The 24,255-nt window shown below is 34.9% G+C and overlaps 2 protein-coding genes across 3 annotated transcripts; one reads left to right on the plus strand and one right to left on the minus strand.

Annotated features, from left to right (window-relative positions):
* Positions 1 to 383: 383 nt before the first annotated feature.
* LOC306875533 (lipoamide acyltransferase component of branched-chain alpha-keto acid dehydrogenase complex, mitochondrial-like) lies at positions 384 to 8,328 on the minus strand. Of its 2 annotated transcripts, none has more exons than XM_079426176.1 (11): positions 8,257 to 8,328; positions 6,574 to 6,694; positions 6,421 to 6,496; positions 6,166 to 6,347; positions 5,965 to 6,092; positions 4,200 to 4,461; positions 2,424 to 2,590; positions 2,267 to 2,344; positions 1,998 to 2,189; positions 1,817 to 1,888; positions 384 to 999 (listed from the first exon to the last, which is right to left on the minus strand). In XM_079426176.1, exons 1-11 carry the CDS (start codon positions 8,305 to 8,307, stop codon positions 832 to 834), a joined length of 1,497 nt encoding a protein of 498 aa, XP_079282302.1. In that variant the 5' UTR covers positions 8,308 to 8,328; the 3' UTR covers positions 384 to 831. The 2 variants fall into 2 exon arrangements, with proteins under 2 accessions (XP_079282302.1, XP_079282303.1); XM_079426177.1 differs by having other exon boundaries at positions 8,091 to 8,315.
* A 3,785-nt stretch (positions 8,329 to 12,113) lies between these two features.
* Positions 12,114 to 17,473, plus strand: LOC306874757 (RNA 3'-terminal phosphate cyclase-like). Its single transcript, XM_079424994.1, has 11 exons — positions 12,114 to 12,553; positions 12,701 to 12,801; positions 13,418 to 13,561; positions 13,686 to 13,809; positions 13,892 to 13,950; positions 14,042 to 14,183; positions 15,098 to 15,219; positions 15,308 to 15,366; positions 15,569 to 15,663; positions 16,415 to 16,519; positions 16,601 to 17,473. The coding sequence occupies exons 1-11, from the start codon at positions 12,509 to 12,511 to the stop codon at positions 16,697 to 16,699; spliced, it is 1,095 nt and encodes a 364-aa protein (XP_079281120.1). The 5' UTR covers positions 12,114 to 12,508; the 3' UTR covers positions 16,700 to 17,473.
* The last annotated feature ends 6,782 nt before the right edge of the window (positions 17,474 to 24,255 follow it).

A 24,255-nucleotide genomic window follows, 5' to 3' on the forward strand; every position in this document is an offset into this window, starting at 1 on the left:
ACTGTGGAGTATTATCATTTAAATAGCAGCCTGCAAACAGTCCCTCAAATGGATAATTTATTAAAACGCGTTCCTTCGCAATTCACACACTCACACAACAATCCCTCAAGGAAACTCCCATTATTCATGAGTGGCAGAACATTATGCTCCAACAAGAATCATCACACCAGAGAAGATGAGAGGATCTGTATCAGAACAGTTCCCCACAGCCAGTTTAAATCACATATATTTCCATTGTGCTTTAAAAACACTTGACTGCAAAGAAAAGCACCACTGAAAAAAAGAAGAAAAAAAAAATTATATTTTGCTTCAAGAAAAGCCATTTTTTAGGAATAGCAATATTTTAAAAATTCACAGTAATAATAATAATAAATTCTACAAAATATAATTTCTTTTTTATTAGATTTTTTTTTTCAGGTGAAATTTTCATGAGATGAACCCAGACTATTTTTAAATGTTATCCACTAACAAATATCACTTTTAAAAACCCTTGTGCAACGCCATTGGAGATTTTACAGTATGTGCAAAGTTCATTGACAAAAACATCACTGGTACGTTTTCATATTGCAACACTGAGTTCATATTCTCTAACATTCAACAACACACAATACGCTCTGGTAGATGTAACATCTGATGTCAGTAAGGCAACAGGAGGAAAGAATTAAGAAGAAAAACAACAAAACACCAGTTATTAGTTTCATGACGTGAAAATGTTCTTCAGTCATGATGGAAACTAGTGGCTCAAATAGCTCAGTGCCCCAGTAACAAAAACATTTTTAGTGTCGGGAGACGGAGTCAAACGCCTAGATATGCTTGGAGGAAGTGTGCTTTCTATTTCAGATCCAGGACCATGTAAGCGGGGTTTTCCAGGTATGATCTCCACAGGTTGGAGAAACGACACATGGTGGCTCCGTCGATGATCCGGTGGTCGGCGGACCAGCTCACGTTCATGATGTGCGCTTTCACTACCTCGCTCTTATGGTTGAACCGGGGCAGCACCTGTGGAGAAAGCAAAAAAGATCATGTTACTTTAAAAATTGGGCTCCGTTCTCAAATCTAGTGTGCTGCCTGGTTGCCTCTGTAGGCAGCATACTAACTGAAGCATACTAACTGAAATAAAACCTAATAAGTGACTGATTTGCAAAGTTCTATGCAGGCAGCAAGTCTGTGGGTCATAAAAATTATACTGTTTGTAATCGATTCCAATGGAGTTTAGCGTTAGCATGTTGCTAAGCCAACTGTACAATACCGTAACATTCGTTAAAATTCATAACGCAAACAAATATTGTGTAAAATTAATTCGATTGAACTACTTTTATTAATATTTTACTGAGTAAATAATTATGTAAATTTGTCATATTGGCTTTGTAGGCTATTTTGTATTTTTTTACATGGACCTTGTTGCAATGCATTATGGGATTGTCTAAGCATGCATGTGATTCTGCCTTCGATACTGGCCAAAATGAAGTGCATCTTAAATGCACTTAAAAAAAAATAAAAAATTAAAAAGCGTGTTGGAGTGTGCGTATGTTCACAAATGTCTACAAAGTATGAAAGGACGTTACAATGCTAGCAAGGAAAATTGCATACTTAAGGATGTCGCAAACTAGTACGCCAGCATCGGAACACACTACATTAACGAAAAATTGTATCACTACTTAGCGTAAAATCTTATCTCTGTTGGATACTTAGCAAACCTGTGGGAAATTTGTTTTCCGAAATATTATTATGACTTGCGATGCACTAATCCTAATCTTGCACACTACATAGTGCAATTTATATATAAAATGGAATTTTAGCACAAAACTTTACCCACCTGGATCTTTCCAAGAGCACCGATGGCAACCTCGGGCGGTAATATGACCGGCTTTGCGTAGGTTCCGCCAATCTGTCAACGAAAACAACAGTGTTAATGTTACATCATTTCCATGCATAGCTATACAATCAGCACTACATCACGGGAGCAAGCAAAGGTCAACCTGCAGTTCTCAACTTACCGATCCAATGTTTGAGAGTGTGAACGTTCCCCCCGTGAGTTCAGTGGTCCCCAACTGTCCCGCTGCTCCTAACGTCTGCAGGCGGTTGAGCTCCACTGCGATTTCAAAGACGCTGAGCATCTGTACGTTCTTGACGTTGGGTACTAGAAGACCTTGGTTGGTATCCATCGCCAGTCCAATGTTATGAGCAGCCTGGAGGAGGACGACCATTAGTCAATGAGCTACCTCAATTTAATCTGAAATATCTTTATTATAAATGGAAACGTTACCTTATAGGTGATATTTGTGCAGTTTTCATCCAAAGAAGAGTTGAGAATGGGAAAATGGAGGAGACCAAGAGATGCTGCCTGTTTGTGTAGAAGATAGTTATATTAAAACCAGGTTTATTTGGAGTTTTTTTTTTTACCCCACAAATCACTTTCATACCTTGATGAAGAACGGCATGTAGCTGAGCTTCACTCCTCGCGACTCAGCCAAGCCTTTTAGCTCGGAGCGCAACCGGATCAACTGGCTCAGATCCACTTCGTCTTTGTAACCAAAGTGAGGGATCTTCAGGGCTGCTGACATAGTCTTAACCATTGCTTTCTGAAAGCCTTTGTTTGAAAAAAAAGAGTGTACCGTTTACACTTCATTTCAGTTTAATGTTAGCATGTCGCTAAGCTAACTGCGCAATACTATAGTGTGCGTTAAAATACACAAATATTGTGTAAAGTTAACTGCATTGAACTACTAAAATTAATTTATTATAGTAAAAATAACCATGTTTTTTGGTGTATTGATTACCATTTGTATAACCACAGTTTTTATTACAAACACCATGGTTAAACTATGGTTAGTGCAGCAAAACTATGGTTAATTTGTTGTATCTTGGTTTTATTAGTAAAAAAAAAAATAATAAAAAATTCGTAAGGTCACAATGTATTATGTGATTTAGTAAGTGTACAAGCGATTCTGCCTTAGAGCAAAAAAAAAAAAAAATTACAGTTGAAATAGTCTTAACTACTGCCCTCTTTTATTTAAAAACAAAAAATGGGTGGTGATGGCGCAGTGGATAAGACACATGCCTTTGGTGTGAGAGACCCGGGTTCGAATCCACTGTGAGACACCAATGTGTCCCTGAGCAAGACACTTAACCCCCTAGTTGCTCCAGAGGCGTGTGACCTCTGACACATATAGCAATTGTAAGTCGCTTTGGATAAAAGCGTCAGCTAAATGAATAAATGTAAATGTAAATGTAAAAACAAAGGTAATGCAAATTGTGCTGTTCAAAACTGATTTCAATTGAGTTTAATGTTAGCATGTTGCTAAGCTAAATGCGAAATACTGTAGTATGCATTAAAATACATGACAAAAAAATTGTGTAAAATTAACTAGTTAATTTATTAATATTTTACTTTACTGAGAGAATAATTAAGTAAAGTCGTCATATTGGCTTTGTCGGTCATTTTGGATTTTATACGCTGAACTTGTCGCAATGCATTATGGGACTGGCTAAGCATACATGTGATTCTCCCTTAGAGCCAGAGATTACTGCTTACATAGTTTTAACCACTGCTTACTGAAAGCCATTGTAAGAAAAATGTAAATAGTGCTGTTCACAATAGATTTGAAGTGATTTTGAGTTTATCGCTAACATGTTGCTAAGCTAACGTTAAAATGCATAACATTTTATGCCTGTTCGATTACATGACATTAAATAACTGCTTGATTTTTACCGTACATTTCTGCCATATGGATATCAACTTGAGATATTCACCACTGATAAGCGATTACTAAATATAATGTAGAAACTTTAATTTACTGTAAAGCTGCTTTGCAACGATTTGCATCGTGAAAAGCGCTAAACAAATAAACTTGAATCGAATTTAATTTAATTGAATAACAAACAAAAAATTGTAAATTACCTTTTAACTCTTTTTAACTCTTCTCATTAGTATTTTTCTGCACAGGGAGAATAATTTTTCCTGACCTTTCCGCAATGCATTATGGGATTGGCTAACCATGCATTTGATTCTAGTCTTAACCATCACCTTCAGAAAAGCTTCGATAAAATTAAAAACTTTAAATGATTAAAGTTTGTTCAAATTTTTAATTCTGTCTTCGAGCAAAAAGTTACTGCAGCCAAAATTTGAACCATCACCTTCTGAAAAACTTTTCAGTGAGCGAATCAACTTACAAATCGAAACACACAAGCAAACAAACCTTTAATGGGTTCAGTGTGGTCTTTGCCTGTGAAAACAGGTTTAGGGATCGCAGGACTGGTGGGTACACTAGCTGGAGTCATCTTTTCTTTGGGCTTCACAGCTGGAGCTGGAGGTGCTGCGGCCGCAGGAGGAGGAGGACGAATCTCCTGGAAGGGCGCTGGGGGTAAGATGGCCCCCGTCTGTCTGGCTATGAAGTTCAGGATGTCTTCTTTGAGAATGCGGCCATCTTTTCCAGTGCTGATGACTTCACTTAATTTAATCTGCGAGGAAAAGATTTTAATGCAGATGGACCATTTTTGGGAATTTCGTTATGGAGAAACAGCATAAAAATCCTTAGCAGATCCAATTTGCTACACACCTCCCCCTCCTCCTAATAGTGGCCATGGCAACGACTCTAATTTCTCCAACTGTGTGATGCTGACAGGCTAGCCATCTATATCTAATGCTCTCCAAAGAGGATGTACGACCGTGTATATAGAAACAAGCTACATCTCATGACCCTGATTTATAGGGCTACTGAACTGCCTAGCAACTTCCAGTGCTGTGCAAAAGTTTATGACCCCTGATGACAATAGCTAAAGATCACCTCCCACCGCTGCTGACGCCACGCTGTTTGATTTCTGCATTCCCCCTGTAGCATCCTGCTAACATCCTACATTCAAACCTACTTTAAATGACCCTATAATGCTTTGGGTGAAATAGAATATTCAGTGGGAAATGATATATGGCAGGGCTTGATTTAATGCCTCAGGATTTTGATTTATTTACTTTATATTATTATTTTTTACATTCATAATGTGATGTATTTCTGAGTTTGATAAATAGAATAGAAATAATAATAAAAATAGTATTGCATGCATATATTTTCCATTAAATATCCTGTTCAATTGCATCAGATTATGAAAAAACTTTAAAGTTGTGGTCTTCGTGTAAGACACACAAATATATATATTCATACATTATATAGATAATTATTTTAATTTTATAATGTGATTCAGTTTTGCTATTGTCAACTAAAACTACTATATACAGATATTTTATTAACTAATAACACTAACAAAGTAATTTTTTATATAATACATTTTTCTTTGATGATGAAAAGCATTTCTAAGTTAAACAGAATATTCAATGCAAAGAAAATGTTGAGGAAAAAACAACTATAATATAATTTATATAAATTAATGTTGTATATGATTATATTATATTTTTATAATGTGATGCATACACTTAAACAAAACTTACCTAAAAATATTAAAAATCATTTTGGTTATTTGAAATAAAGCTAAATTTACAAAAAGAGATACTTAAAAATGAATTGGCGAAATTGACTTGGCAACTCACTGAAACAAAATAAGTTTAAGTACAAAAATGACTAAAACAAATTAATTTTAAAAAAGCTCAATAAAAATATTTTTAAAAGCAAATACTAATAAAAATGACAACAGCAAAGAACAAAAGTAAAATTAAAATCAAAACTGTAAATATAAAAAAATAAAGCAAATTCTAAATATTAATAAATGCTAAAATAATTTTTGAATACAAAATAACACTGGATGTATATTGTAGTTAAATTATATACATAACTGATATATATTAATTATATATATATATATATATATATATATTTAATTTATGTTCTTATAGTATACATATATAAACTTACATATACATATATAAAACCTACATAAATATAAATTAAATAGTTTAACTATGAAACACATTCAGTGTTTATACACACAAACACACACACACACAAAACGTACATTGTTCTCTATGGCTAAGCGTCTGACGGCAGGAGTGGCCTGAGTCTTGTGACCTTTGATCTCCTGGTGCGTGTGCTCCTCTTGGGACATGGCTGGTGTCTCCACCACATCCTCCTGAGGACCCTCCACTGCAATAACCAGTGAAACACTAAATAACTCAATACAAGGTCAAGTACATATACAAATACTCTCACTACTGACCATGACCTGCCTCCGTTTCAATGTCAACGAGAGGTTTGCCTACAAGGGCAATGGAATCGACATCATAGTAGAGTTTGCGAACGACCCCATCGTAACGGCTGGTGATGGTGACGGATGCTTTGTCACTCTGCACTTCACAGATGCTGTCGAACTGAGACACTTTGTCGCCTTCTTTCACATACCTGATGATGAAAGACAGATAATGGCGACCTCTGCTGGTAGATATTTGTAAGTGTAAAAAAAAAGTAAATTTACCATTCTTTAACTGTAACTTCCATAATGCCCTCTCCAATATCTGAGAGCTTGAATGGCAAGATTGGTCTTGCTGCAACTGCGATAAGCAGAATAAAGAGATTATAAATGCATTTTACTAGAACACAGCCTTTTATTACAAATGTTAAAACGCACCATAGGTTGTGCGAAAGAACCGATGCTGTTGTCCAGCGATGAGGGAATATGAGTGGGGTCGGGATACAAAGCAAGCAGCCTGGAGCTTTGAGCAGCAGTGTCTGTGCAGGCGAGCAGAGACCTGCACCACATGACACAGAACAAAAACATGAGTCACCTTTTCAATGTTTGCAACATTTATACTCAATAGAGCAGCATGATCTAAATTATAGCATACGATACATGAAATAAAAAAAGAGACAAAAAAGCAAATGTCTGAATAAAAACAATAGCTGCCTATGACCAGTTACAATGATTTAATTCCAAATTGTACACACACACACATATAGATAAAACAGCACATCTCAAACACATTGAACAGCGCGTCTCTTCGCAACCTTTCTGTCAGAGCGTCTGAAGGGGCGAGCGCGAGCCACTTTAAACTGAAACTATAAACTAAATAGGCTACTATATCTGACGAGTTTTTTTACGAGCTTTCATATAAAGCTTGTCACATGTTTAGAACAAATTGTATTTTCTCCGCAGCAGTTCAGTCTATGTCCTCCCTAGATATTTTTTCTGATGCGCTCGTATCAAACTCGATATTAACGGTATTACTTCATACCGTATCGCTTATAAAAAAAATATATCAATATATCGTACAAACTCCATATACCGCCCAGCCCTAATTTACACATACATATTTATACATATATCTATACACACACACATATATATATATACACACACATATCTATCTATCTATACACACACACACATAAATACACACATACACATCTCTATGTATCTATCTATCTATCTATATATATATCTATCTAGCTATCTCTATATATATCTATCTAGCTATCTCTCTCTCTCTATATATATATATATATATATATATATATATACATACATACACACACATACATATATATATATATATACACACATACATATATACACACACACACACACACACACACACAAATACACACATACATGTATATCTATATATATATATATATACACACACACATACATATATATATATACACGCATACATATACACACACACATAAATACACACATACATTATCTATCTATCTATCTATCTATCTATCTATATATATACACACACACACACACACACACACACACACACACACACACACATACATATATTTATGTGTGTGTGTATGTATATGTGTGTGTGTATATATATATATATATATAGATAGAGATATGTATGTGTGTATTTATGTGTGTGTATATATATATATATATATATATATATATATATATATATGTATGTGTGTGTGTATAAGCTAAATGCGAAATACAATTAGTATGCATTAAAATACATGACACAAAAATTGTGTCAAATTAATACCATTCATTAAATAAGTTACTAATAAATTGTAGACATTTACACTGGTCTCATACTTTTGGAGTTTGTTCGTTGTAAACAACAGTCTTTATGCTTGCTTTTTAACTATTTTCTCGGTGTTTACATATTGGCAACTATCCACACACACCTGCATGGTCCAGTGCTCTGCTTCTGCTGCTAGTTGATCAGATCCTTCTACTTTCTAATCGCTTAAAAACGATGCTTTGCGCTTACATTGACTCTAAATATCACTCGTGAACGTTAGAAGTCATTGCAATAGTAAGATGCGTGTAAAACGAAAGGTGAAAACATACCAGGCGTCTCATAAACGCGAATGGAGCCCGCACAGAGATGACGGTCGCCATCTTTCTCCAGCGATTTGGTGAAACCGGAAATTACGTCACCCTCACGCCCCGCTCCACTGACCAATCAGAGAGCTTTTTGGTCAAGGGCAAATATTTAATATACTATTTAAATAAACATCCAAAGAAAGAAACAAAGGAAAAGGAATGGAATTGTTATATACAAAAGTAATAAATATATACTTAGACCTTCAATGTTCTTTTGGTGCTTATTCCATAAACATTTAGTTATAAAGGGCTTGGTATATATATTGGTTATTGTTTCAAATGACTCACAAAATACACTAAGTCGTTTTAAATCTACGTATTAAAAAATATATATTTCTTCAGAACAGTTTGAATGAAACATACATGTTATGACGCCTCTAAAATGTGCCAAAAATATAATAAAAACAGGTTAAATTAGTTTTAAAAAGCATTTTAATGACAAGTGCAAATATTTCAGAGATATTTTAACAGAATATATCTAATGAAAGGAAAAGCTTTGAATAGAAGAAATAAATAGAAGAATTTATATAATAAATAGAATAAATCAAAATAAATGATTACTGAATACATATATAAATTATAAACTGATAGAAATTATAAAAAATAATAATAACATAAATATTAAATAAAAGAAAAATATTATTATGATTACTTAAATATATATATATATATATATATAAATAAATAAATAAATAAATTACCAAAGAAAGAAAGACTTAAAAAGTTAAATACAAAAGTAATATGCTTAGACCTTCAATGTTCGTTTGGTGTCATGTAAACTAAGTCGTTTTAATTCAATGTATTAAAAATATATTTCTTCAGAATTGTTTGAACGAAACATACATGTCACGACACCTCTAAAATGTGTCATCAAAAAATATAATAAAAACAGGGTTGGGTTTTTAAAAAAATATTTTGATGACAAAGCGCTTCTGCTATCAGACACAGGAACAGTTTCTTCCCTCAGGCAATCCATCTCATGAACACAACAATAAACGTGGAACACACAACTAATACATTATCCATTCACCACACTCACTTATTTTATTTTCTCATTTCTAATTTGCACATACTTGACCTGTACATACACAGTTGTCTATATTATATATTGTGTTTTTGCTGCTTTGTACATTGCCTGTTTGAATATTTAGGGCCCAAGCCAGTAAGGCGCAGGGCCCTATTGTTCTTCTAAGGATTATTATTTTTTTTTTTTTTTTTTTTTTTTTTTTTTTTTTTTTATTTCAATCATCCGGGCACTTTTGGGGGCCTTAACGTGCCCGAAAACTCTCGAAAATTGGCACGCACATTGGAACCTGCGGCCATTAGGACGCCGCTGAGGCTGGGACCCGGGCGTGGCACAGGGGCTCTACGGCGCCCCCTGGAAAATTGTCAGAAAACTTGATGTATAGCTCACACATACTTGCACGTATTCATATGAAACTCGGTACACATATAGAACTCATTGAGCTGAACAACTTTCACGCAGCATGTCTTAGGCTCCGCCCAACAGGAAGTCGGCTATTCAGGGCTGTTTAAAAAGCGCATGCTCTGGAATTTGATATACTCCTCTGAGGATTTCCATACGATTGCCACCAAACTCGGTGAACATGATCTCAGGACATTGGGGACGCTAAATTGCGAAGATATTTTTGATATGTCGAACGGTTTGCCCGTGGCGAGGCGATGAAGTTATGGCGAAAAATGAGACCCAGGAAATGCCTAATAACGTCCACACACATTGTATGATGTAGATCAAACTTCAGTGATTTGTTCGTTGTATGATGCCGATCGGATAGATGTGACTATTATGACTGAAAGTTATAGCGCCACCAACTGGCTGCAGGAAGTGTGTCGTTTTCAAAATGCTTTGAATTCAGCATCTTATTTTTACTCGATTTGCTTCAAACTTCACCAGAATAATGTCAAAACACGGCCGATGTAAAACTGTGAAGGGAATATTGATATCTAAAATTATGTTGCCATGGCAACGTGTCAAAGTTGAAAATTCGTTTCTGGTGATTTTGAGGCAGATAACATGTTTAGAATGTCATGAAACTCAACACACATATGAGTATTAATGATAGTTAGACACTGGAAAAAGCTCATAAACGGGCGTGGAAGAGGCACTCTATAGCGCCACCTTTTGTCAAAAATGAGGGGGTTAGTTTTAGCTACAGACCCCAAACTCGGTACATAAATTGTTCTAATTAATCCGGACAACTTTCTAATTTACAGTCATTAGCTACGACCAACAGGAAGTCGGCTATATTTATTTTAATGTGGGTTTTTTTTAAAAACGGGCTGTAAACAAATTAATACTCCTCCAAGCAGAAACACGGAAATCACACCAAACATTTTTTATCATGATGCCAAAATACTGAAGATGCTAAATTGCGGACGGATTTAGGATATCTTGAACGATGATTTAATGGCAATTTATTAAAGTTACAGTAAAAAAGATCTTTTTTTTTTTTTTTTTATCTTTTAAGAGCAGCTTCCAAACACTTCATAAAAAATTACATACACAGAACAATACAGTCTGAGGATATGTGATTAATTTCATGAATTTACAATACACTATGCAGAGGAGAAAATTTGAAAACTATCAGAGAGTTAGACTTAGACTGCTTCTGAGTGAGAGATCCCTGTCAGCCTGCAGCTGAGTGAGGGGTGGGGGTGGGGGTGGGGTGTGAGTGACTGTGTGAGTGACTGTGTGGATTGAGCCAGTGGGTGAGAGAGAGAAAGAGAGAGAGAGGGTCTGTTTTTTAAAATCTTTAAAAAATGCTTATAAATCATTAAAGATTTTGATAACACTTTATAATAAGGTCTCAATTCTTAACATTAGGAAATGCATTAATTAACGTGAACTAACAATGAAAAATATATTTTTTACAGCATGTTAATTCTTCATTGATAGTATGAACTTACAATGAACTAACAATGAACAAAATATTTTTAATATTAGAAAAATAGTCATGTTCAAAAGATAAAACTTTAAAATGTAATAATATATTAACACATTTTGGAATTGATTTTGATCAACATTAAATGGTATATATTTATTAATGATGTTAACTAACAACAGTTAAATAATGTTGTTTTTTAACATTGGTTAATTCACAAATAACATTAAATATTAACAATATATTTTTTACTTTATTCATTTGTGTTAGAAAAAATTATTCATGTTAGTTAATGGAAAAATAAATCATTAAAAAATGCTTATAAATCATTAAAACCTTTGGTAACTATAATAATTTCTCATTTGTTAGCATTAGTAAATGCATTAACTAACATCAACTACCAATGAAAAATATATTTTCACAGAATTTAAAGTTTTATATGTTGTTCTGTGTGTGTGTGTTTCACAGAGTTGATGGTTTGGATTAACCCTTTAATTGCCGTATCCCTTAAAATCAAACTGCCAGAGGGTTACTGTGATGCTTGTGCTCGCTGGGCACCGTTTTATCGATGCCACCGGGGTGGCGTATACTGACGGCTTGGGCCCGTCATCGCTGCTCGCAGCTATATTTGTATATTATTCTTTTACTATCTGTGACCTGTCCTGTTGCTGTCTTTCTGTTGCACCGTGGAGCTTCTGTCACTATAACAAATTCCTTGTATATGTAAGCATACTTGGCCAATAAAGCTCATTCTGATTCTGATTCTGATTCTTATCAGTTCTTCGTTCATTCCGAATCGGACATGCTCACAAAAAAACATTCTCGGTTCAATGAGTCAGTTCACTCGAAATCCGCTGAGTTCTATTGGAACGAACCGAGCGTTTTAGTGAACCGGTTCATGCAAAGATCCGATTCAATAGAACGATTCGCCAACGACGCTCTTCTGCGCATGCCCAGAGCTTATCCACCGTAGCAGTGTGACTGGCAAGACTAGTTGCCAGAGTGTGGTCGCATTGCCAGGAAATTCGCTCAGTTCTTGTTTGTGGACAAGTCAAATCCATCTTTATTTATTTAAATCGACCCAACCGCCGACTAAGTTTATTTCTTATTTCAGTTGCGAAGAGCAGTTTCCCTAGCGCCAGAGCTTTTGTTAATTTGGCGTTTATCTCGGCATTGTTTGCGGCCATACGCCGGTTTATATTAACTTTAGTACAGTCAGTGTGGAAGTCGCGCTCGGTGTCTTTATTCCCACGCGCACGTCACTCTTCACGCGCACTTTGATACATTATAACAATTTCTCGCTTTTCGCGAAAATGGCCGCAACTACGTTCGAAATGGACGGAAGTGTAATGGAAGGGGTGAGTGTTCATTTTCCAGCCTTTTTTTGTTTAATATCTCCGATTAAAGTTTGAATATTTAACATATTAGATTGGCATCGCCAGAATTAAATTTAGTAGTTGTCGGTTATTATTTGAAAAACTAATGTTGGCTGTTTGTCTTTAAAGGGAGGACAGATTTTAAGGGTGTCTGCGGCGCTGAGTTGCATCCAAGGGGCGTCAATCAAAATAAATAAAATCCGAGCCGGTAGAAGCACACCGGGTTTGAGGTAATGAAGAATTTGTTTTAAACACATTAAATACTCATTTCTGAGGCTTTATGTACATTTAAATAGTTATTTTTTATAAGTGGAACATCCTCCACTTGCTTCCCCCTCCCCTTCCTATTCAACAGTGAATCATGAAACAAAGCAAAGTTGTTTTTTGAAGTCTAGTAATTCAATTTACACTTCACTTTTGCAGTCAAGCATATAGATATACGACTATATATTAAGTAAAGCTGTTTTAAACAACTGTTTATCCCACAGAAATGCTGTTTTACCATGAATTTTTAATGAGGCCCTTTGTTAGTTGGCACTGAAGCACATGGCTACTTTCCATGCTATCCTTCACTTTTATCCCTTTAAAAGGTCTGGGATTTTATGGATGGTCTTTAGTAACCCATATTTTGCTTTGTGTGCATTTTTAAATTTTTAAATATAACTATAAAGATGCAGCCTAGGTAAAAAGTTATTAAAACTCAAACCAGTCTAATTCTCTGTCAGTAAATGAAGCAAATCTGATTATTTTAGTTCAAATGAGAGAATTTTGTACTGCATGTATTTAGTTTTCTCCTCAATTGTTATCCCTACACCCCCCACCCCCCTCCCTGTTCAACGTCACCAGGCCTCAGCATCTGTCAGGTCTCGAGCTGGTGAGGGACATGTGCAACGGCAATCTGGAAGGAGCGACAGTGGGATCCACAGAAATTATGCTCACTCCTGGGAAAATCAAGGGGGGGAATCACATCGCAGACACTCAGACGGCCGGGTAAGTATCGTTTTTAGTCGTTTTACCTTGCCTTGTTTGTTCCAAACTGTGAAATTACGCTAATTTGTGACAGCATGATGAAGCACTTTTGGCCCTAAGTGTACTTGTGTTGTCCGGAGTGTAGAAGCGTGGGACTGCTGATGCAGATCTCGCTGCCATGTGCCCTGTTTGCTCAGGGTCCGTCAGAGCTGTGCCTGAAGGGAGGAACCAATGCTGAGATGGCACCTCAGATCGACTACACGTTGAAGGTAGGTGTAGACGTATGTTTGCGCACTGGGCAGAAGCATCACCTGGACATCCTTCGATTTGTGACGTTCAAATCTCTTTTAGATCTTCAAACCAATCGTGGAGAGATTTGGAGTTCAATTTGACTGCGATTTGAAAATGAGGTATTTGTGCGCAACTTTGGTTCAGATGTGATTGTAATCATTAAAAGTAAAAGCTAAAACGTTTTCAAAATATTTTTTTCATTGTAAACAGAGGTTACTATCCTAAGGGAGGTGGTGAGGTGGTGCTCAAGGTGAACCCTGTGAAGGAACTGAGTCCCGTCAACATGACCGAAAGAGGAAATATTACCAAGATCTACGGCAGGGCCTTCGTGGCTGGAGTGCTGCCCTTTAAGGTATAAGATGAACTTTTTAAAATTTATTTTGATTAGTTTAACTACACAGTTTTTTGTTGCTAATTGGCCATGAAAAACAATATCTAAAAGAAATGGCTTTAGTACATAGACTTGAAACAACAAAAACATCCTTAATTTCTTATTACTTCGCCACATAATTTTTTTCTCTTTTTTTTTTTACTTCACTACACGATTTACATTTCTATTTTTTTCAAGTAGTCTTTAAATAAAAACTTTTTTTGTTGTCTTCAATAATTTTTTTTTGTGGCTCTGTTTTTTACTTTGTAATTTAATTTTTATTTTTTTATTTTTTATAAGGCTCCTTAATCAAAAGTTTTTTAACAATTTTTGGTGGGAAGAAAAAAATCTAAACCACAGCTTTTATTTTTGTAAATTCATGAAATAGTTTTTCTTTTTCCGTAACTAGCCTTTGAAAAAAAGCTCTTAAACCACAACGTTTTTTGTTTTTCTTCACTACATAATTAGTGTTTCTTTATTTGTAAATGGTGTTGGATTAAAAAGCCCTTTTAACCACATTTTTTGATTTTGTGTTTTACTTCTCTACATAATTTGTTTGTAGCCTTAAATGCTCTTAAATCACAACATGCATTGTTTTTGTTATTTCACTGCATAATTTACATTTGTTTCTCATAACTAGCTTTGGGGATAAAAGCTATTAACCAAAACATGCTTTAATTTGATGTACTTACTGAGATAATTTACATTTCTTTCAACACTATCTAGTCCATAAGTGGCCTTGAGAAAGCGGATTAAACCACAGCATGCTTTGTTTTTTAGGTTTTAATCAGCATTGTTTGGAAATAGTGGCAAAGATGTTTATAAAACATTTAATTTATTTTGCAACTGCTCTTAACTTCCCTATAAACTTTGGTTGAATTGTTCTTGATGTTCAGTTGGCGAAGGACATGTCCACGGCGGCGGTCCGCACTATCAGAAAAGAAATTAAGGATCTGTACATCAACATTCAGTCTTTGCAAGAGAAGGACAAGGCCTGCGGCAATGGCAACGGGATCATGTGAGTACATCCGATCTCAAACCATCCGCCGCAGTTGTTTTGTGATTCCGTTTTGACTAACGTCTGTATATTTTGTGTCTCCTGGCAGAATAATTGCAGAATCATCCACCGGCTGCATATTTGCAGGATCAGCTCTTGGCAAGAAAGGTAAGGCTTGTCTGGCTGCCCAGTCTTGAAGAATTAAATGTCATAGTTTTGGCACTAGAGGGCGATACGTTACAATGAAAAACCTGTTCATTTTGAGTTTTAATGTGGACAAGACGAAGTCAGATTTCCTCCGCTATGATGATTCATTCTTAAAATTGCTATGAATTTAAAATTGGACTGTTTATTTCTGTTTTGTCTTCAGGTGTATATGCTGACAAAGTTGGCATCGAGGCTGCAGAAATGTTGCTAAAAAACATCAGGCAAAATGGTTGCGTGGACGAGTTCTTGCAAGACCAGGTCAGGCACACAAATACTTTTCAGTGCAGTATAATAAAAGCGTGTTAAAAAAATCTCTAACCCAAATTTTCTTTTTTTTTTTCTTTTTAAAAATTTGTATTTAAAAAAAATAATAATTACGCTGGGCTAAAACCTCAACATACTTTTTTTATTTTTTATTTGTTGCATAATTTTTATTTTTTTTAAATGAATGCTTTCGACAAAAAGCTCCTTAACCACAATATGCTTTTTTTTTTTTTTTTTTTTTTTTTACTTCTCCACATAATTTACTTTAACGTTGGTGTTACGTTTTTTTATTTGTAGCTAGCTAATCCACAACATGCTTTATCACATTTTTGTTTGTTTTCTCGTAACTAGCCTTGAAAACAGCTCTTAAAACACAACATGCTTTTTGTTTTACTTTTGCTATGTATTTTGTTTCTTTTAATGTAACTAACATTTGAAAAAAGCTTCTTAACAAAAAGGTGCTTGTATACGTCTACATAATTTACATTTCTTTATTTCATTGGTATAATATTTTTTTTTTGCAACTAGCTCTCCAACGACAACATGCTTTTTGTTTTGCATTACTTCTCTTGTTTTTGTTTGTTTTGTAACAAGCCTTAAAAAAATGCTCTTTAATCACGTTTTATTTTTTGTGAATAACAAACATCAAAATCATCAAATCTCCTTAACCACAACATGCTTAATTTTTTACTTTGCGCTGCTTTTTTTTCAGTGCAACATAACAAAAACGTGTTTCTTTTCGCAGCTTATTATTTTCATGGCCTTGGCGACCGGCACATCCAGAATACAAACAGGCCCAATCACTCTCCACACACAAACCGCAATCCACGTGGCCGAGCAGCTCACGAACGTAAGTTCCGACCTGGATGCACTTTATAGGCACTTTTGTTTAAAAACTAGCTGACTTTAACTCGTTTTCGTACTTTTACAGGCAAAATTTGTTATACGCAAATCAGAGGATGAGCACGCTAACAATGATACCTACATTATCGAGTGCCAAGGAGTGGGTGCCACCAATCCTAACTTGTGAACACATGGATTCGTCGTCCCCAGCCGAGATGGAGGACTTGTAGCAGAGACGCACTACTACTGTAACTGACCGGATGACGCAAAGATTACTTTATTATCTTTGTTCTTCACAATTAACGATTAGTTGTTTTTTTTGGCGCTGACCACCGAGTCTGTCCATATTTGTCCCCTGTTGTGTCCCCCTCGGAAACTTTCGTTGTTACTCAGGGTATTGCCTTACACTGTAAAGAAACGGACACTTTGAACTCTTCATGCAATATTCGCAGAATCCTGATTGTTTTTGGGAAAATTCGCTTTCTGCACGCTAACACAAGCCTTAAAGTTTCATTACACCCTTCCGATACAGTTAACGATAACAATAGCTTAACCAATTTGCATGGACGTCGTAAAATACATGTATGTCACTGGTAAATTAGTGCACTGTGTGTACGAGGAGGAAAAAAGTTTTTCGTCCAACTTTATGGTTCCATGTAGCTGCTTTGTTTTTTTTTTTGTATTTGTTATTTAAGTCTTTCTGCATCTTTTCCGAAATTTCATTGCCATCTTATTCTATTTTCATTGACTTTCTTAGCTAATTTTGTCATTTGACTATGAAAATGATTCATACTTGGTCATTATTTCTATTTGTTATTTATAAGATGGAATTTCAGATGTTAAAAAAATTTTTCGCAATTATTTTTGTCAATAGAAGCTACTTTAGGTGACCATGTTCTTTTGTTATTTGCATTAAAAATTTGTGGGAAAAAAAACAATAAAATGAGAGAGAGACCTACAATATTTCACCTTGATTCCGTGATTTTTCCATATAATTGGATGATTTATCTGTATTTAAATTGACAGTTCATCCAAAAATGAAAATTGTTGTTTACTCCCCCCTCAAGCTGTTCCAAACCTGTGTGAGCTTGTTTCTTCTGTTGAACACAAAAGAAGATATTTTGAAGAATGATGTGCAACGAGCAGTTGACATAAAATACTATGGAAGTCAATGGCTACTGCCAACTCTCTGGTTACTCATACAGGTTTGGAACAACTTGATGGTGAATAAATGATGACAACTTTTGGGTGAACTATCTCTCTATTAAAATCACTCCATCCCAGGGTATTCTAATGTATTTCAGGCTTTTCGCTTTTATTTGTCCGTCTTAAGGCGAGACACTGCAGGTGAATAGGGTAAAAAAAATTCACTAATAGTTATCACCTTACTTACCTAGTTGATTGATTACATTGCAAACATTTTTTGTATTACAAGCTTTCTAAAATGTTATGTTTAAATATGCAAATGAGGCATTATTTAATTAAATGTGTGCTAATTTGCATACATTTCTAGAACAAAAATCTAAACACTGGATGAAGTTGGTTTCAAAATTCTTATTTCATTTTATTGACATATTCGAGTCAAAAGTTTTTACAGAGGGAATTTTGGGTATCTCATTTTGTCACTCCATAATTCAGAAAATACTTAGAACAGACAGAAAACAAATTTTCTAAATTTTTTGGGGAATAAAATGTATATAATCAAGCAAATTATATATGAACAAATCCCTCTGTAAAATCCTTCAGTATATAGACAGGAATAAAGATGTAAAACTTGGTGTGTGTAAGTGCTACTGAAGTGGAGATATATGGCTCAGTGTAGGAGAGAAAACTCATTTTGAGAAAACGGCCTTTAAAAATATGGGTTGTAATTGAAATCTATTGACACAAATAGATAAAGTGCTATAAAAGAAACACTTAACAGTGTCTTTTGGATGTTTTCTTTCCACTAGTCTGAAAAAATACTTTATGAAAAACCAAAAAACCCAAAATCTCAAATTTGACAGGTACATGAAAAAAACTGTGTTTTTGCCTGAAGTGTCTTCCCAGACTCTTATAGGAGGTTAAAGCTGTTTTTTGTGTCTAAGGGGCTACTAAACAACGTACCTAAGTGAAAGCACTTGTCGGGCTTACAATGCAAATCTTCACATTTAGCTTACCCTAGAGATGTGTTAGTTGTTAGTGTTAGTTGTTGCCGGTCCAACTGGACTGTCTTCCCTCGGCTCCTTTGTGCTCCAGGCCGGCACAATTACTGTCGGCAGATGCCAGAACAATAGAGGGAGCAGAAGAGAATAGGGGAAGCCATGTGATGATATGTGAATATGCATGGAGACCTTGGGTCTGGAAAGGGCACATCTACATTGTTAAAAGGAGAAGGCTCCCCTCGGGGGGTGAGGGGTGTGGCTTCTGAAGTGTATTCAGTGGGCTGTCAGTCTGATCATTGGCTGTCCAGTGCATCTGTTGCTGTGGGGTGTAATCAAACACTGGCAAAGCTCAAAAGAAAATCTTTGCATATGGTCTGGATGATCAAACTAATGAATGAATTTTAACATTAGGAGCTTTAAATGAATACATTTTATATAATGAAATCATTTTATATTTTAAATGAATACATGTATTATTTGAACTATAATTGTAAAATTGTGATTTACTTGTTTTTAAATTGATAAAATTAAGTAAATTAAAATTAATTTATATAAATGATCAATGTGGTTATACAATTTATTAATTTAAAATAAATTATACATTTATTTTACATTTTGAGATAAATGTTTAACTTTGGATTTGTTTTACAATTGTAAAAATGATAAAGTAAAACAAATGATTATTTTTTAATTATTTGCGCATTATTTGTAACAAATTAATCTAACTTTAATATTAATCTCAAAATCCCAATTCTAAAATATATAAACAGATTAAATAGATTTTATTATTATTATTATTTGAATATTTATTATATTTATTACTCTATCAATAAAAACAGATTTATATAGCAAAAGTACATATATTAGTATACACATACAAATAATTAAAAAATAATAATAATTTGTGTTTATTAATTGTTTAAAATCACAAGAAGTTACTGACCTAAATCTGCCTTGCAATGCCTGCTATGTAAAAAAGGCTTAGCCTAGCATAATCTACAGCCTTGGCATATGGGTTTGTACATAAATCATGCTGCCATGACAATGCTGACTGAACATCAAGTACATAAAGTTTTATGATTTTTCAAATATGACATCATAGGTAAATTTCTGTGTGACCTACTTTGAAATGCAGCATAAAGATTAATGCTAGGCAATAATACACCTGTAATGTTCAATGGACCATCACTGACATCGTTTTTATACTAAACTCAAACAGTGCTTTTAATAACCGTATTCACTTCACCCCACAATAGATTAGATATGGTGACAGGATAGATAACACAAGCGCGTTGCATTTGGCGAAGCATGAAACTCCATGGTGATAATTCTATTTCAAATATTGGAGTATAATATTGGAACATTTCAGTACGCGCATCAGATTTCTTATGACATATAATTTTTTGTTGTCAATAAATAAATTAAATACTTTTTGTCCAAAGTTAGAAAGGGTCTATTTAGGCTTACTATTTACTGATTGATTTAGTGTTTTGTGTGTATATATACAGTAGTCAACATTTGAAGTGGATCAAAACCTTTAATCAAAGTGGTCCTAAAACATAAAACCAAAATACGTTCTTATCTTAGGACAACTTTGATGAACTTTTTTGATCCACTTCAAATGTTGACTACTGTATATGTATGTGTATATATATATGTATGTGTGTATGTGTATATACAGTATCTCACAGAAGTGAGTACACCCTTCACATTTTTGTAAATATTTTATTATATCTTTTCATGTGACAACACTGAAGAAATGACACTTTGCTACAATGTAAAGTAGTGAGTGTACAGCTTTTATAAATTTGCTGTCCCCTCAAAATAACTCAACACACAGCCATTAATGTCTAAACCGCTGGCCACAAAAGTGAGTACACCCCTAAGTGAAAATATCCAAATTGGGCCCAAAGTGTCAATATTTTGTGTGGCCACCATTATTTTCCAGCACCGCCTTAATGCTCTTGGGCATGGAGTTCACCAGAGCTTCACAGGTTGCCACTAGACTCCTCTTCCACACCTCCATGACGACATCACGGAGCTGGTGGATGTTAAAGACCTTGCGCTCCTCCACCTTCTGTTTGAGGATGCCCCACAGATGCTCAATAGGGTTTAGGTCTGGAGACATGCTTGGCCAGTCCATCACCTTTACCCTCAGCTTCTTTAGCAAGGCAGTGGTCGTGTTGGATGTGTGTTTGGGGTAGTTATGTTGGAATACTGCCCTGTGGCCCAGTCTCTGCTTCAGTATGTCACAGTACATGTTGGCATTCATGGTTCCCTCAATGAACTGTAGCTCCCCAGTGCTGGCAGCACTCATGCAGCCCCAGACCATGACACTCTCACCACCATGCTTGACTGTAGGCAAGACACACTTGTCTTTGTACTCCTCACCTGGTTACAGCCATGCAGACCAATTTGATGCAGTGTGCGGCGTATGGGCTGAGCACTGACAGGCTGACCCCCCACCCCTTCAACCTCTGCAGCAATGCTGGCAGCACTCGTACGTCTATTTCCCAAACACAACCTCTGGATATGACACTGAGCACGTGCACTCAACTTCTTTGGTCGACCATGGCGAGGCCTGTTCTGAGTGGAACCTGTCCTGTTAAACCGCTGTATGGTCTCGGCCACCGTGCTGTAGCTCAATTTCAGGTCTTGGCAATCTTCTTATAGCCAACGCCATCTTAATGTGGAGCAACAATTCTTTTTTTCAGATCCTCAGAGAGTTATTTGCCGTGAGGTGCCATGTTGAACTTCCTGTGACCAGTATGAGAAGGTGAGAGCGATAACACCAAATTTAACACACCTGCTCCCCATTCACACCTGAGACCTTGTAAAACTAACGAGTCACATGACACCATGGAGAGAAAATGGCTAATTGGGCCCTTTTTTTGGACATTTTGACTTAGGGGTGTACTCACATTTGTGGCCAGCGGTTTAGACATTAATGTCTGTGTGTTGAGTTATTTTGAGGGGACAGCAAATTTACACTGTTATACAAGCTGTACACTCACTACTTTACATTGTAGCAAAGTGTCTTTTCTTCAGTGTTGCCACATGAAAAGATATAATATTTACAAAAATGTGAAGGGTGTACTCACTTCTGTGAGATACTGTATATATATATATGTGTGTATGTGTGTGTGTGTATGTGTGTGTGTGTGTGTGTGTGTGTGTGTGTGTGTGTGTGTGTGTGTGTATGTATGTGTATATATATATATACAGTATATATATATGTGTGTGTGTGTGTGTGTGTGTGTGTATATATGTATGTGTGTGTGTGTGTGTGTATACAGTATGTGTGTGTATGTGTGTATATGTATACGTGTATATTTATATATATATATATATATATGTATATTAGTGTTGTCCAACGATTAATCGTGATTATTCACATTCAAAATAAGTTTGTTTACAAAATATATGTATGTATACTGTGTTTATTTATTATGTATATATAAATACACACACATACAGTATATATTTTGAAAATATTTACGTGTATATATATTTATATTTTTATATTATATATAAAAATATTTAATATATAAACATAACATGTTTCTTAAATATATACATGCATGTGTTTGTATTTATATATACATAATACATATACACAGTATACATATTATGTAAACAATGTATGTATATATATATATATATATATATATATATATAAAGTGAAGTGTATATATAAGAAAAGCTTTGCATATACAAAATTGGATCATTAAAATAATTCATTTTATAGATTTAAATCTATATTCTTTATGATTCAAAAATAATCTATAGGTGAGTGAATTTTGAGCAAATATTGGCTGATTATTTACTGTTTTTAGTATAGTATATATTTAAATATGTCTATTTATTTTATTAAACTATTTTATAAACTAAACTAAAATTGAGAAATTTTGGCTTGCCAGCTAGCTAAAATACAACATTTTGTATTATTTTTATTTATTTGTTTGTTTGTTTAATGTTTATTTTATTTAAATAAAACTGTTTTATTATATACTTACTATACATTTATTATTTTATTTTAGTAGGGTTTTTTGTTTATTTGTTTGTTTTTAAACCAGTGAACAGTGACCTCTATGGAGGGCTTTTAAAGACTCTATAGTGTTATCATGGTGTAAGGATCACATCACTTCTCTTTTTTAATCTATTTTGACCACTGAGCAAAAAAAAAAAACAACTTACACTGCCGTCTACTTGACCGCAGTCACCTCTTGTCAGCCTTGTCAATAGCTGACCTCCAAACGCACAGTGAAAACACTAATTTTCTCTAGCACTTGTGAAACCTGTAATTTACTTTTCCATGAGATCTGCTTGTACAGAACCAAAACAATAGCTAGCATGCTCTAAAAAGCATAGATACACTATAAGTGACACGATGACAACCTGGATCCGTATCCGGAGGAAGAAACATCACAATAGTGCACTCTGTTCGGAAAAGTAACGCAAGGAACCTTGAAAGTCACACCTTGCCAGGAGTGTAACACGAGTGACGTGAGGAAACCTGAGTGGGCCGGGTGAACCAGATCCTCCCCGTTCTGTTCCACTGGCACACTCTGTCCCCGCAGACCACCGCACACTTTGGTCTAGGGTCCGTTCCAGAGGGTCGCACCAAACCAGCTTTGCTAAACCTCCATGAAGGCATGTCAGACGCTGTATCCTGGAGATCCCAGGAGAACAGTGAATGGAGCCAGTCAGCCACAGCCGTCCACAAGGTCTGGATCTCCTTAGTAGGAGGTAAGATGGACTTTGCTTGAAACTGAACATTGTTTATATGTCTTGGAAGTTGCATGTGACAGCAGTCCTGCTCAGTTTGACTGAAAATGACACCACAGGATGCACTGATGTCTCCAATAGTACACACTAATATTCTCCAATAGTAGAGCCGTAGTTCACTGACAAGCTATACAATATCGCATTCATAATCGAATGCGATTCATCTGCAATATTGAACGCGATATTGCCTAGCTTGTCAGTGAACTACGGCTCTGTGTATCAACTGCCGCTCCATCTGAAAACAGGTGGAGATTTACCGCCAATCACGGAGCCGGCTTTACTGACGAGATGCACATGCGAATCGCATGCGATTAATTGCACAGCCCTACTATATATATATGTGTGTGTATATATATATATATATATGGAGAGAGAGAGAGAAAGATAGTCCACCCAAAAGTGAAAGGTGTGTATATATATATATATATATATATATATATATATATATATATATATATAATTTGCTTTGAAAAATATTATCAATTTAGATTTTTTTAATTAATAAAAATTATGTAAAATTAATAAATGCTATTAATTATTAAAAATGCAAGAAACTACTGGAAAAAAATAAAATATTTGCATATGGTCTGGATGATTAAACAAACAATACAAAAATAAATGACATTTTATATATATATTTACATATACATTCATTAATTTGTTATTGTTAAATATTCAATAAAAAAAATATAATTTATAAAAAGGAACTTTTTATTGATAAAATATGAATTTGAATTGACACATAAATAGTTATTAACTGTAACAAATATTATAATAATTTGTAAATTATTGAAATTAATATAATTATTTA

The sequence above is a fragment of the Barbus barbus genome (assembly GCF_936440315.1).
Source record: "Barbus barbus genome assembly, chromosome: 9".
In the NCBI taxonomy this organism is placed as follows: domain Eukaryota; kingdom Metazoa; phylum Chordata; class Actinopteri; order Cypriniformes; family Cyprinidae; genus Barbus; species Barbus barbus.